The sequence below is a fragment of the Melospiza melodia genome, chromosome 5, assembly GCF_035770615.1.
Source record: "Melospiza melodia melodia isolate bMelMel2 chromosome 5, bMelMel2.pri, whole genome shotgun sequence".
Classification (NCBI taxonomy): domain Eukaryota; kingdom Metazoa; phylum Chordata; class Aves; order Passeriformes; family Passerellidae; genus Melospiza; species Melospiza melodia.
In genome coordinates this window covers 4,210,582-4,224,871 of record NC_086198.1, presented here as the reverse complement: position 1 = coordinate 4,224,871, position 14,290 = coordinate 4,210,582, and the positions used below count along the sequence as shown (strand labels likewise).

Sequence of the window (14,290 nt, the reverse complement as noted above, 5' to 3'; positions counted from 1 at the left end):
GACAAAATTCAAAATACAATAAATAACATTTGTCTGACAGCCTCTGCAGTCTAGAAAAGCACTGCCCACGCCATGCACCCCACATGTTATGTGGGCAAAAATGCATTTGTTACAGAACTCACCTGTGTAGGAGTGGGGGTCATTTATCTAAGAATTTCAAGTGACTGCCCACCTTAAAAGAGTTACTGTTCAAATTATTGGATATTCAGAATATATATTGATTTTTATATATTGTATCCAGAAACCCTTGTTACAGTTTTAAGGCCAAAGCACAGCTATTAATAGCAGTCTTGTTGCTAAAATGGTGGATGGCATAGCTGTAGTTGTCCTGTTGATGCTTAGTAAAGACATAAGCAATAGAGCTGGCAATACTGAGGTACAGAAATTCGGTCACTTACTGTGGGGTATGTAGCTGCTCAGCAGTGCTCACAAAGCACCTTTGATCTCTTGTTACCACTGGTGTTCTGTTCACTTGCCTTGGCTTTTAAGTCTCTACAATGCAAATGAAAGAAGTGAGTCTCATGCAAAATAGGTGCTATGTAATGAATAAAGTCATAAAAGTTCATGTCCCTTGCTAACATGGTCAACAAAACGTGAAAATGTGTTTTGAGAGCACGCCTTCCCTATTTTTTCTGTCAGTCGCTTTAGAGTAGGTATAGGCAACTTTTCTGAGAGCTTTTGTCAGGAAATAGAAGTATTTTATATGGGAATAGAATCAGTGGCTTGCAGTTCTAAAAAGATGCTTGGATAGACAACTTGTGCTCATACAATGTTAAGTATTGTCTAACTACAGCTCTAAGAAATATCAGAATTTACAAAACCTAGTAGCCACCTGTGATGGCACAGAATTTGCTCTATTTATTGTTTTAGGAAAAGCCCCATTGGTTTATTTCACAGCCATGGCTTAGGCTTGTGATGTCAGTCTTTTATCTTGCTGACCTTTTATATAGAGATCATCATAGATTCATTTAGACTGGAAAAGACCTTTAATATCATTGAGCCCAACTGTAAACCTGACACTGCCAAGTGTTTTGCTCAACACAGAAGCATCTCTCACTTTGAAATGAATAGTTGTTCATTATCAGCAAAATACAGTTGTTTTTCTTGATACAGGCTGAACAGTCAAAAGAAGAGCAGAAACAAGGTTTAAGTGCTGAGAAATTGATGAGGAAGGCTTCTAAGGATGTGTGCCGGCTACGGGAGCAGAGCCAGAAAGTGCCGCTGCAGGTGCAGTCATTCAGGTATGGCCTGTTCTGCTTTTCATGCCCTTTTTAATGTAGTGAAGTAACATGAATTGTTTCTAGGTATAACCAGACACGCTCTGTAGTATTAGTAAAAAATCCACATGGCTTTGACTTGCCAGAAACATCACAGGTTTCTAACATGGCTTCTAAGTTGGAGTTTCAGAGGGCCAGGCCTCGGTGACCTGCTCATGTGGCAGCTCAGAGGTGGTGAGGAAGCTGAGTGGAGTGTCACACCCCGTGTGACATCTGCTGTAGGCAGGCACGGAGTGTCACACCCTGTGTGACATCTGCTGTAGGCAGGCACATGTGTGGCTCTTGCTGTAGCTCACCTCACCCACATGGCTTTAAGTCCTGGGAGCTCTTCCAGTGATGGCAAGGGCCTGAAACAAGTGGCCACTCAATGAGAAGTAGGACAGGATACAGCTCATCAGGAAACTCATTAACCACTACTTGTGCCTTGCTTAAGACTTAGTATTTAAGAAAGATCTTGAATCCCTCCTCTGTTTTGTTTCCCTTCTCATTTTGGTTGTGAAGCAAACAATTACTTGAAGCAATTAATGAAGTGTTCTTGCTTAGCATAAGACAGAATGAGCACTATTTATCTTAAACCTTAATCCTCACTGGTCTAAATTCCTAAAAGACCTGCCAGTAAGTGGCAGGACTTGCAGCCTGAAGGCCACACTTAAATATAAAGAGAAATATACATCTATTGATTGAAAAATGCAGTGCTTGCTCTTGCACATAGAAACAGTGTGCAAGTTAATTTGGTTTGTTTTGTTAGTTACCACACAATTTTCGAGTTTGAATTTTGGATTCCTTTATAGGAAATTTAAGTCAGCTGCTGAGACTTCTTTCCCTTTTTTGAACCTTTTGTGAGCAGTTGGAGAAATCCATAAGCAAGTAGGGGCCTGTGAGGCAGCATGTATTGCAAACCATAGCTGTAAGTGATGCAGAATCAAAGCAAGAGAGAAAGGAAAGGGGTTCCTCAGCTAAGATGTATTACAGCTGAGTAATTTATCTGCAGCTTGAAATTCAGAGCATCCTGAAGATTTCACTTTTTGTGCATATCTTGAGAAAGGGTTTTGGTCAGTGCTGGTCATTTAAGCATCATCACAGACTGCTGCCTAAATCTACAGGAATGTGTAATAGTGCCCAAAACCCCATTCCCCTGCAAGAAGGATATCAAAAGGCTCTATTTTCCTTTATTTTCTAGTCACCACACAACTAAGAAGAGAAAGTCAGTTTAGGTTGATTTTGCTCTGAGCTACTGTTTTTCATGGAAACTCCAGTAGAAAACATGGTTTGGTCTTCTGGATAAATACTTACCCCTGGAGGCTGAATTGTGCATGCCCTGCTAGTTAGACTTGTTACAGTGCTGTGGCCTCAGACTAATCACAGAGAGACATTTTTAAAGCTCTCAAGAAGAATGACTCTTCTGAGCTTTAATTTTTAAGCCCCCAATACTTCTCTTCTGCTTTCTAGTCTGCTGCTAGGCAACCCTGTGTAAACTTGTTATGCTTCAGTAATGTCTCAGTTCATAGGTGACAGAAAAGGTAACAGCACAGGGGAAGCAACTGGAGGATGGGTTGACAATTCTGCTTCTGAGTCTTGCCCAGATTTGACTATTCCCCGCTTGGCCTTTTCCCATGTCAGGATAAAATTATTTATTTTGCCTTCTCATCCCCCTACTGAAAATATCATCATTGGAAGTTCAGTGACTGGAACAATATTTCAGTCTTATCATTGCAGTTATTAATGAAATACTGGTATTTTTTCTCTTTCGAAACTGGAACTGCTTTTTACATAAATCTGTGTAAGAAGGTAATTGTGTCAGAATGCTACATTTTTTGTAAATAAATTTTCTGTGTATTTTCCAAACCTGTGTTTTAAAGAATTATGCTCTTACATTAGCAACTCTACAGCAGATAACATTGAAGTCATGCCACAAATGGTAAAAAAAAAAAATCTCTTGTTTTCTTTTCTAATTTCAGGGAGAAGATAGCATACTTCACAAGAGCAAAGATCAGTATACCGGCCCTTCCAGCTGATGATGTATAATTATGCAGTTTCATTGAAGTGATTTTTCCATTTGTTCATCTCTTTTCAGATGAGCTTTGTAGTTCCAGTGATGTGCTTTCAAAGATCTTGTATTTTACATTCACTATTGATATGTTTATTTGTAAAATATAGTGAACTGAATTGTTGTAAGCTTAAAAAAATGGCAAAAAACCCCAACAAACAGAAAACCAAAGTAGATTAATTTTGGTATGCTGATGCTGATTTTGTACAGTTTGTGTGTATCGCATCTGTGTTTTTATTTTGTAAAGGTGGAACAAAGACAGTACTAAGCATGTATCCTGTTGAACTGCACTGTGTTGAGAAAAATTATGTTCAACAGATAATTGTTTATCTTTTCACTATTTTCATGTGAGCAGACTGTGAAAATGGCTGTTCTGCCATGCAATACTTTTGTACAAGAGTGTAACTTTTATAGTTTAAAGTTAACCACAAACATAAGCTCGTTTCCAAAACATCCAGGCTGCCTCACAACAGCTGCTGCTTAGATTCATCATCCACGATGTAATTTTGTTTCTGAAAATAATTTTTTCTGGTTTTGTTTTTTTAATACTTTGTAGGGAGATACAGAGTTCAGAGTTTAGTTTTGTGAATGTACAGTACTTTAACCTGCACTAAAAGGTTTCTTGTATCTGCGGGAGTGAGAAAGGCAAGGCAGACAAGTAACCCTAAAACTTAACTTTGAGACTACCAAAAGGGGCAACTGCTTTCTGAACAGGATGAATCAAATTCATAACACCACCATTGAAATTGGAATAGTTATACCCACTGTGCTCTTAAAACAGAGAGTTTTTCTCTGTTAATCATTTGTTCTAGGGGGCTGTATAATTGCCAGCTAGGAATAATGAAGGAGTGTGCTAGGTTTGCAGATCTGGAGATGCAGCATGAAAGTATTTATACCAGAAAAAAAAATCTCACATGCTAACTCAGATAACAGAAGTCCTGTTGGTAAGGTAAACCATTTTCTGAAAAAGCTCCTTACTAAAAGGCTGCACAAATTTTTGTACAATATATAACAATTTTTAAAATATAGAATTGACCCTGTATGCAGTTGGGGGTGCACATGTTTAATGAATAGATGTGAACAGCCTGTTTCAAATGTCTTACATGCTCCTTCCTAGCAGGCTGCTTCATCAGAAGGCAACTTGGATGCCTTCTGTTAGAAGTTCAGAACATTGGATGCAGGTGTTGAAGCAGTCCTGTCTTGGTAAAGCAGTTGGGCTCATCTTCTGTGGGTATTGTGTAAGTAGGTGGATATTGCAGAGAACAGAAATATTTCATTTTCTACTTAGTACGTTGCACTCAGATGTATTTCATTCACTGGCTACAGTTTTCTTCCCCAAGCAACAAGCCACATTGCATGAACTTCATCTTTCAGAAATGTTATAATTACTTGCTGAGCAAATGGAAACAATATAACCACAATATGGTAGCAGCTGTCTTAGATTCAAAGTGACAATTCTGTAATGACAGGGCTGTGTAACACCCAAGGGTTTTCTTATGCACAAATGCATCAGTTCACTGAAATATAAAGCCAAACATGCTATTTTGAGCAAGATGACTGATTCAACATCCTTTATGAATGCCCCATTTGTTTTTTGTGTCTTTGGTTTGAGATAACATTCATGTTTGAAAGGTCAATTAAAAAAATCTGGAATTATTTAATGTAGAGGTGAAATGAAGGTTGACAGTTTCAACTTCTCAATTTGATTATATAAAGTGTTTGTAGAATGATATTTAGAGGTCTACTTTATGATTTTTCTTTTTATTTATTTACAGTCTTATTTATGTTCTGTTTAATATAGTTCAGTTCTGGCCATAAAAGTATTTGTCATTAAGGATGCTATTGTGAAAAATACTTAGAAGTGTCTAAATTCTTGCCCAGTTAGCTGGTTTTTCTCAAATGTTGAATAATTTTCCAAAAAAAAGTATTATTGTCTGATTTGTAAGCATATGGTGAAGTCAAAACCTGAGTATTGCTGGCTTTGGCTTACAAAACTCCTTTAAAATGAGAGACAGACATATTCATGCTCTTCATTTTCCAGATTTGTAAAGTTGAACATTTTTATAGGCAGCTTCTAACAATTCTGGGTTTGGAGTTTGGGGTTTTTTACTAATTCAGTGTGTCACACTTGAAACACTCAATAGAATAAGCTAAAATATTACACACAAATAAAGTCCCATCAGTGTAAAGTGATAAATATTACTCTTGGAGTGAAATTTACCCTGCACAGCAGGGTATAACGAATGTAATTAGTTCTATTTCCAGGTACCAATGTCAGTACATTGAATAGATCAAAAAGTAAATATTACTGGTACAAGAATATTTAGCCAAATGAGCAAAGTTTAGCAGAAATTGTAATAGAACACAAATAATTTTAAGATTATTTTTCTTTTTACTATTGCTATGTTTATACTGTATTAAATATCAAATGCTCAGGACTGAACTAAATATTTAATCAGGTTATATTCTGAATGTGTTTCTGTTCTAATTTTGTCTGTAAGAGTATGCAAGTACATTACATAGATTAACTTGTCTCTGCACTTTTCATGTGTTTCAGTGATTGGAAAATACATTTTTTAACAAAGTTTTTTTCCAGACTAGTGTTTTATTTAATTCTTTTATTGCTCTTCTCTCTCTCTATATTGTCTTTGCAGAAACAGATAGCTGCTACAGTTTTGTCAGTGTAAAATCATGGCAATTTATAGAAATTCACATCAATCACTGACAGCTGTAAGGATAAGTTATATGGAAACTAATTCATATACTGAAGTTAGTTCTTTACATTCATGAAGTAAAAACTGCACCTGCAATGAACATGGTTGAGTCTCCTCCAGACAACAGCTCATTATTGCCCAGAAATACTGGCTTTCCTTAGAGAGAGAGATTGGGCAGGGACAGAGGTGGTCATATTCTCTCTCTCTGACAATGGAGAATCTTGCATTACATTACATAATGTCTGAGAACATTTAGTTTATGGTAAATGATACAGGCCCAGCAAACTTCATTTAAGCTTGAACTGCATTAGGTTTGTGTAGTGCATGGTGAACTGGTGATACAAACTCTTTCAGACTTCAAGTAATATTCTTTTATAAAAAATACATAAAGCAGCCCCAGTAGGAGTTCTGCCATTTAAAATATGGTCAACTCTCCATTCAGGCCTAGAGATTAAAAATTTTATACTCAGTCCTCCAAGTCATACCACAGAAACAAAATCTGCCATTTATCAGACTTGGGAGAAATACAGTGGTGGCTTAAATTGCCATAGCTCATCAATTCATGTCATTAAAAGTGGAAGTAAGTAGTGATTAAAGGAACTACTCAGTAAGAAAGAATCCCACCCCTGCTCTTGTGAACAGTAACTTACCTGTCTGTTCAGCAAGTCTTTGTCTCTACTGCAAGCAAGATGTTGGAAAACCTACCCAGCCCTTTTTTAAGTCTTCCATTTCCAGTTTCCAGATGCTGATGGGCATCTTGTACATCTGCCATTGGATACTGCTCTCATAAGTGACAGTCAGGTGATAAACAGATTGTGAAGAGGAGTAGAGATCCCCCTAGAATTAGAATAAATCCACAAATTCCTATCTGGGCATCCCCTAATTCTTATCTGGGCAGAATCTCTGGGATGCCACTATTCCAAATCCCCTGGATTACAGTGTAAGCAAGGGACAAGGTCTCCAGACTTCACCTGGAGTATTCTTCCAAGTAGTAACAGCTTTTTTATCTTCTGCACTGTATCCTCCATCTTTAGACAGTCCAAACCAGGACTGGAGATCACAAGGCTCAGAAATCCTAGTCCATTTTATGTAGCTACTAAAACCATGGAAATCTTGAATTCTAGGAAAGAATCAAAGTCTTTACGCTCTGTTCCTACATCATTTCCCAGAGTCCCATGCTCCAAAGCTCTGGTGCATTTATGCCTAAATTGAGATTTTTCCAGCCTTGTAAGTAGTTACAGGTATCAGTTAAAATCCTTGCTAGCACAGATAACAGCAATCCAGCTAACAGTAGCCTGTGCCTGCTTGCCAAGTTCATTTTTTGCAATTACAGAAGCCCAAAACCATTGGCTTTTGCAGGCACTGTTCAGCTGAGTTCCTTGTCATAGTCTGTCATAAATAAGCACAAGTTAAAACAATGCTCTATGAAGTACTTCTCACTCCCTCCTGCTTTGCTTTGCCTGGTTCCACGTGCAGTGTTTGGGGGACTGGGACGTGGTGTGGTAAAGCAGTAGCAGAATGGTGTGGCCACAGCTGGGCTCACTTTTCATTAGTTTTTTGTTGGATTTTTTTTTTTTTAAGAAAAGCATATACTTGGTTTTCCATCAATCAGTTAAAGCATTACAGCAATTTTGCTCATTTTGGCATCTCAGTTTGTTTTCAAGTTCTATCATCACATTGATGCACTTCCACTTAGAGCAAATGATGCTGTCTGCTTTGTGGCCAGTTAAATGTCACATGTTTAATGTCAAATATACAGCAACATGTTCCAAACATGAGTGAATGGAACTTAAGGGACCTCAGATAGGATGCATAATGACTCAAGACCTGTGTCAGAGGAAGATAGCTACACTGGTTTTTAAAGCAGCATTTCTCAGCCTATTTTTGGTGCAGAAAGTATGCATGCAGGTGCCAGAAACACTTAGAATAACTTGTATGGGCAGTTTAATGTGGCAGACTGGAAGAACATAGCTTGCTGGGTCTAAGCACCCACACCATCACACCCCATGCACAAAAAGACAGTTGCAAAGCTTGCTACAATTTCAGAAACCTACTATTTCCAAATACACAGAGAAACCATTTGATGCAATGCAGGTATTCAGACTGTTTAGGATCAGACATCTCCTCTAAGTTCATATGTCACTGCATCAGTCAAGTGGAAAATTGCAACAGGGAGTCAAACTTTGTGGCTTATTTCACTGGTTACATGAAAAAGGAAGCACATTTTGGTTAAAATCCAAGCTGTAAGAGAACATGCATATTCATTTTCAGGGTTTTACACTGCAGTTAAGAAAGCAAAAGCACCTTTTCCATGCAGTCTGTGAACACCTCTGCATTTTGCTGCGAAACAGTTTTAAGCAGTTCCACAGGTGAGAAAACACACCACCTTCCAATACCAGTTTATGGAGAAAACAGAAATTTAGGAAATCAGCTGCATAACAAAGAGTCCTTTGAATTACTACCGGAACAAGATTCTGGCTTGCACAAGGGTTTGGAAAAGATAGGGCAGTATTGCTGTACTGCTTAAAACTTCCCATTTTAAGGCCTTGTTTCAGTTTCCAAGCATTGACACTGATCCTGCTGTTCTGCTACTGCATAATGGACTGAAGATGGATGGACTTCAGTAGAACAGATTGTGCAATTAAGTAGGGATCCTCCTAATATAAGACAAAATCCAGCAAGCCAGCCAACAAACAACGCTTCCCCAAAATCCCACCTGGGAACAATATCTGGTATATTCTCATCCCAAAATTCCTGGACTGTGGCATGGGCAACCCAGGAGACTGGGACAATAGCTGTAATCCCCGATATCCAGAAGAGCATTCCTCCAAACAGCAACAACCGTTTCTTTTGTTCCTGTTGTCTTTCACCAATTTTCAAACAGTCCAACCCAAATCCTGAGAGTAGAAGGCCCAAAAGCCCTGATCCATTGGAAAAAAACATCAAAATCCTAGAAATCCTGAGCTCTGGAGGCAAAGCTAGGAAAGAATCGAAGTCCTTGCATTGCATTCCACCTTCTTCCTGGACAACACAAGCTTGCCAGAGTCCCATAGTCCAGATCTCCAGTTCATTTAATTCCAAGTTAAGGTTTTTCCACTGGGGTAGATAGGTGGTGAGACAGGACAGGACCCATCCCAAGAGAGAGACCAATATGCCACTTAATTGCATCACTGGTTGATAGACTAAGGCCATTGTAAGAGCAGAGTCCTGGAAGCTTGAGGAGAAAGGTCTCCCCAGCAGTTCTGTACCAACTGCTACCTTGAGTGATGGTGGAAGCTGTGATGATTTTAGGGCTCTGCTGCCCCAAATATAAGCCCTTGCTATTAACCCTTTGCAAGCTCTGAAACACGTTTTTGTTCTTCATGAATATAAAGTTTCACATAAAGGACGAAGGACTTCACTAAACCATGAGTTAGGCTTTCCGATAAGGATTTGATCTGTTACCTTCCAATTTGCTTGGTAAAATTATATCCCAATGCCTGATGATTACAAGCCTGAGGATGAACAAAGAGGGCTCTATGACCCCTCACCCTAAAACACAACAGAAATCTTTGTGCTTCAATACGGATTAATTAGATTTTAAGTGGTGATAAAAAGGCAGCTCTGTGTGCAACAGGACTTCATTGTAATAGCTAAATTTGAGATTTCAGGGATGTAAATCAAGCCTTGTAAAGAAAGGTAGACTGTTTGCCTATAATCTTTATTCTTAGGCTTCCTCAACATACATAATGGCTTGTCTTCCACTGCCCTGTTTTATGTACCCAGCACTGTAAAAGACACTTTGTAAAAGATCCTTATGTTTCACATTTTCTACATTCATTTCTTTTAAAATGGGCTTTGTTTTGACGGACTCTTAAGGGGAAAAGGAGACGGGTATGGTGAAAGTACCATAGAAAATGAAACCCTAGACATGCCCTCCACCATAATGAACCCGGGCAGATCCTCAGCCAGCGTAAACTTTACCTGCCCCAGGACTTCAGCGACACCACGGTAGCAGCTTACACCAGCTCAGTGTCCCCTTTCCTAAAGAACCTGTCCCAGATGGCACACAGAGTATTCACGTAGCATCTAACAACATTTGGCACTCAATGCTCCCAGGGCCAGGAATGCCTAGCACACCTTCCTGATCAAAGCAAGATACCATTATGCCATTACCCCATTAGGAAACCCTGCTTTTTCCTGCTCTCATATCAGCTAACCTTGTGCTTGTCTACAGGGTCAGAAGGAGAACATCTGTTTGCTGCTTCCCTTCCCTCATGTAACAGCACAGCCTGTCTGGGAAGGAGCTGAGCAGCATGAACACATCTACAAGAGTATGACCCAGAGACGTTTTCCAGTCTTTATTTCATTTCCTAGATGTGGTAATTTATTTATCTGTATATTTTAATTCTCAGTTGCTCAAAATGGGTTATGTGATGGGAAAACATAACACCGATTTTGAAGTTTTCCAAAATCCTGAACCATTATCATGGGTATCATTAAGAACTGCCACTGTGAGATGATCTCTTCTCCCTCATTTTTATAGGGAGTTTTAAATTCAAACCCTTGTTTATTTCCTGTCACAAGCTGTGAAGAACCAACAAAAAGCCTCCAGAAAGATGAGCTATCTCCCTTTCTTTTGTACCAGCCCATTAGTCTGACAGCTTATATTTGATCAAAAAAATTACTATGCACAAGACCAGAAATCACCAATGATATAACTGACAACACCGGGAACAAAGTGTTGCAAGCTAGCCTGTAACTTTGGCCATCCACAGGGCAAAAGAAAAATCAGACAGATCAATCCTGCATTCATTTTTAAGATAACCATGATTTAGGAGTGATTCTGCTCCTTCAGGGGCTACATGTTTATCTGACTTTAAAATCACAGTTACTGAAAAACTGTTATGGAAACCTGTTGTGCTTCTCTTGACTGTGAACATTTAATATTTTCTTCTCGGCTCTTAATTCCAACAATCAATATAGTCTGAGAACAGCATCCAGTCTGTGAAGTCCATCCATTTTGCAAATGTTGACTACAACAGGCACAGTATACCAGCCTTTAAATTATAGCCATCAGAAGCACTGGAACTGCTGCATTAGTAGGATCTGCCAATTAAGTTTTGCAATTTACTACTAACAATGCACTAACTTTGAGCAAGAAAAGCTTCCTTACACTATTCTGGATTATACGCAATTCTTGTTCTTTTGGAGGGGAGGAGAAGGTAACACGTGACTTGGGACTAGGATTGTAACAAGGACTGAAATGCCTTTACTTGGAATTTACTGATCTTACAAAAAACCACACCTGGACTATGTACATTCTTAGGTCAGTCACTGCCTTAGTCTTATCTCCCTTGTACTTCTTTCACACTTTTCCTCCCCACTGTTACTTCTTTTTCTACATCTAAAAATATGTCATTCTCAGAATACTTGTATTTGGTGGACTTGTTCCTACACATGTCAGAGTTACTACAAAGCCTAAAGGGCTAGAACTGGGCCCCCATCAGATTCTGTCCCATGGCTCAGAGCAATTGGAAACATAAGTCCAGGATTTACTGTTACACTGCTGTGACAACAAACATCTGTCAGCATCTGCACAACCCGAAACAACAGATCATCTCGGGGCGTTTCAGTGGAGATGGCCACTGGAAGATGGCTCCCAGGCCAGCAGGCAGGGAAGGTGCCTGCCAGGAACCCCTGCAGCCCGTGGCAGGGGCCCCATGCACAAGGGAGCTGCTCCAGGACAACTCTGCCCCTGTCCCCTTGCCAGCCTCTGCAGCAAGCACTGGGCACGGGCAACACAGGCTTGTCAAGAAGAAAAGGAAGAGCAGGCACAGCTATCACTGACCAGTGTGCTTTCAGGTAAGGAAGGTGAGGATGGATTTAGAGGGAGTTTTGACTGTGTTTAGAGCATTTATTCCCCATTCCTTTTTCTGCATAGAGTTTAAAGTCTGAGGTATGTAACGTACAGGGATACCAGCCTACAGAGGCCTATGCAGGTAAAATAATGCCTTTGAAGAATGCAGCACAGGTCATGATCAGGTTCATACAGGTTCAGTAATACTTTACAAGTACTGGAGATCACATCATTCATTCAAACTAGCTTCAAGCATCCTTTTGCAAATTGATTTTGACTAGACTAAAGCAGAATCAGAGTGGTCAGTTTGCATATCATCTTATGTAGTTAAGTGCGTTAAATTTTTACTCCCCATAAAATGATTTCAGGCTGAACACAAGGATTCTGAATCTCACTGCAAGTGGTACATATTCTCTTTAAAAGCTACACTAATCCTTCTGGGAACCTCCACAGCCAGGGATAGATACACTAATACTTTATTCCCTGCAAAGGGAACTAGAGAATTGTTGTCTTTACACAGCTCTGGAGCCCACACAATTATCTCAATGTTTAATGGTCAGTGTAAGTGAAAAGAAATACTAAGTTTACCACTTTGTAATCTGATTAGGCAATTTAAGCCCCCAAAAGCAGAATTATGAGACTGGCTCTTTCCTACACTTTCAGTTCCTTTGTAAAGCATGTTCATGTTGTGGGCTTGTTTATTCTCCTCTAGTGGTCCAAAAAGTGTGTTCATCTGAATTACGATCGTCCCCAGTACCATTGCCCAGACACTGCTCTTGTTTTGTGTATTTGAAGATAGTCCTGGAGTTCCCTAATTTGCTGTTGTTGCTCATTTAAATATTGGGTATTTTCATGAATCATTCCCAGATCGTTCAATTTTAGATTCCCCTCTTACAGACATATGTACAAAATATGGAAATAAGAGCTAGTGTATAGATTTTCTATGGCAAAATCTCAGTTACAGCCAGTAAAACAGCTGCTGTCAGAAGCTGGCGAGGAAGTGTCTTCAGCATCTTACTATGAGTGACTTAATTCATTCAGCTTGGCAGTCTTTTGGTTTTCAACTTATTGCTTGAGCTGGAAGTCATGAGAGTTAACATTTCCCTACCCAACTAGGAATCCATTTCTCAGTGAAGCTGGAGCATCTTTTGGGTTTGCACAGCCAATGTGCTCTTCAGTGAAACCACAGAAACACAACCCTTACTGCTATCCATACTGACTTCCTCTAGTCTGCTCTTAAGTGAGATATGACAAAAATTATTGTTTGTGTTGGTAGAGCTTAAGGTTTCAGGGTGCTTCAGAGAGCATCACAGTACAGAAGTCAACTTCTCCTCGAGTATCTATCTGCATATCTCCAAATCTTGAGAGTCATAAACTTCACAAGAGAGTGACAGCAGGTACCTTTTGACCTCCCAATGATGTGGAGCAATCTAAATTTTATTTATTTATTCCTAAAGTTAGTATGGTGGTTCTTCTGCTTGAGTTCCTCTGTGTCCCTCATTGGAATTACAGTACCAGGTTAGACATAGCCTCACACAGAGCTGGAAAGGTAAATGTAGTAATGTGAGAAGTTCAGTGAAAGCAACACAATGTCCACTAGGATTGCCCACTCCAATGTATGAGTGGCACTTGTTATACTTCTTCTTGAACAATCCACAGTGCAATCCACAACAGCAGCCTTTAATTATGGGCACTTGGGAACCCTTGTGAAAGCAGGTAAGGGGCAATAGAGAGAGGGGTATGACAGTTATGAAGATAATGACAATTTCCATCTTGAAAAGGAAAAAGAAAGTAACTTTAAACACACAGAGTGAGCTCACGGTGTCATTACACTTTCACTAAAAACTGAACTCAATATTTAAAGGTGATGATTTATAAGACCACATTATTTGTTTCTGCATTACATCTGAAGACACTGCCACTCAGTGAACGGCGGGACGCTGCTAGAGCAAAGTCACAAACCCAAACAACTGAATATTTTGTGGAGAATTTGGAGCAGAAAGGAACAGTCCAGCAGAGACAAAGAAAATTATCACAAAGGCCACAACACCTCTTCTGATCCACCCCCCCAGTGTAGGCAGTGAGGACACCCCAGCAGTGCAGCCCCTGCAGATGGTTCCACGCTGCCAGGGCCAGCACAGACACAGCCAGGCTGGGCTGGGCACAGCAGGAGAAAGTGAGGATTTAGCACCTTCAGGAGAGCCACGACGGGGCTGCAGAACCCTCTCAAGTGGGAAAAGGCTACAGCCATCACTGTCCTTATGTCAAAAGGGCATATTCCCTGCTTTTCAGTATTGCAGGGACTTCCCAAGCCCACATACCTTCCCTCTTCAAACATTGTTTGTAATTCACTAAGCAACTTTAGCAAGAGCCTGTTAGGCATGCAAAAAAAATGTACTTCTGTGATTGAAAG

At 39.7% G+C, this 14,290-nt stretch overlaps 2 protein-coding genes and 1 pseudogene across 5 annotated transcripts in view; 1 reads left to right on the top strand and 2 right to left on the bottom strand.

Moving 5' to 3' along the window:
* Positions 1 to 3,576, top strand: part of WWC2 (WW and C2 domain containing 2) — a 92,607-nt gene extending 89,031 nt beyond the window's left edge. For all 4 annotated transcript variants that reach the window (XM_063156129.1, XM_063156128.1, XM_063156132.1 and 1 more), the window contains 2 exons: positions 1,114 to 1,241; positions 3,236 to 3,576. In XM_063156129.1, coding sequence (XP_063012199.1) covers positions 1,114 to 1,241; positions 3,236 to 3,302 — 195 coding nt within the window. In that variant the 3' untranslated portion in view covers positions 3,303 to 3,576. The remainder of the gene's footprint in view (positions 1 to 1,113; positions 1,242 to 3,235) is intronic.
* Positions 3,577 to 6,696: 3,120 nt separating this feature from the next.
* Positions 6,697 to 7,356, bottom strand: LOC134418941 (claudin-22-like; annotated as a pseudogene).
* Positions 7,357 to 8,576: 1,220 nt separating this feature from the next.
* LOC134418963 (claudin-22-like) lies at positions 8,577 to 9,230 on the bottom strand. Its single transcript, XM_063157986.1, has one exon. The coding sequence runs from the start codon at positions 9,228 to 9,230 to the stop codon at positions 8,577 to 8,579; it is 654 nt and encodes a 217-aa protein (XP_063014056.1).
* Between the last annotated feature and the right edge of the window lie 5,060 nt (positions 9,231 to 14,290).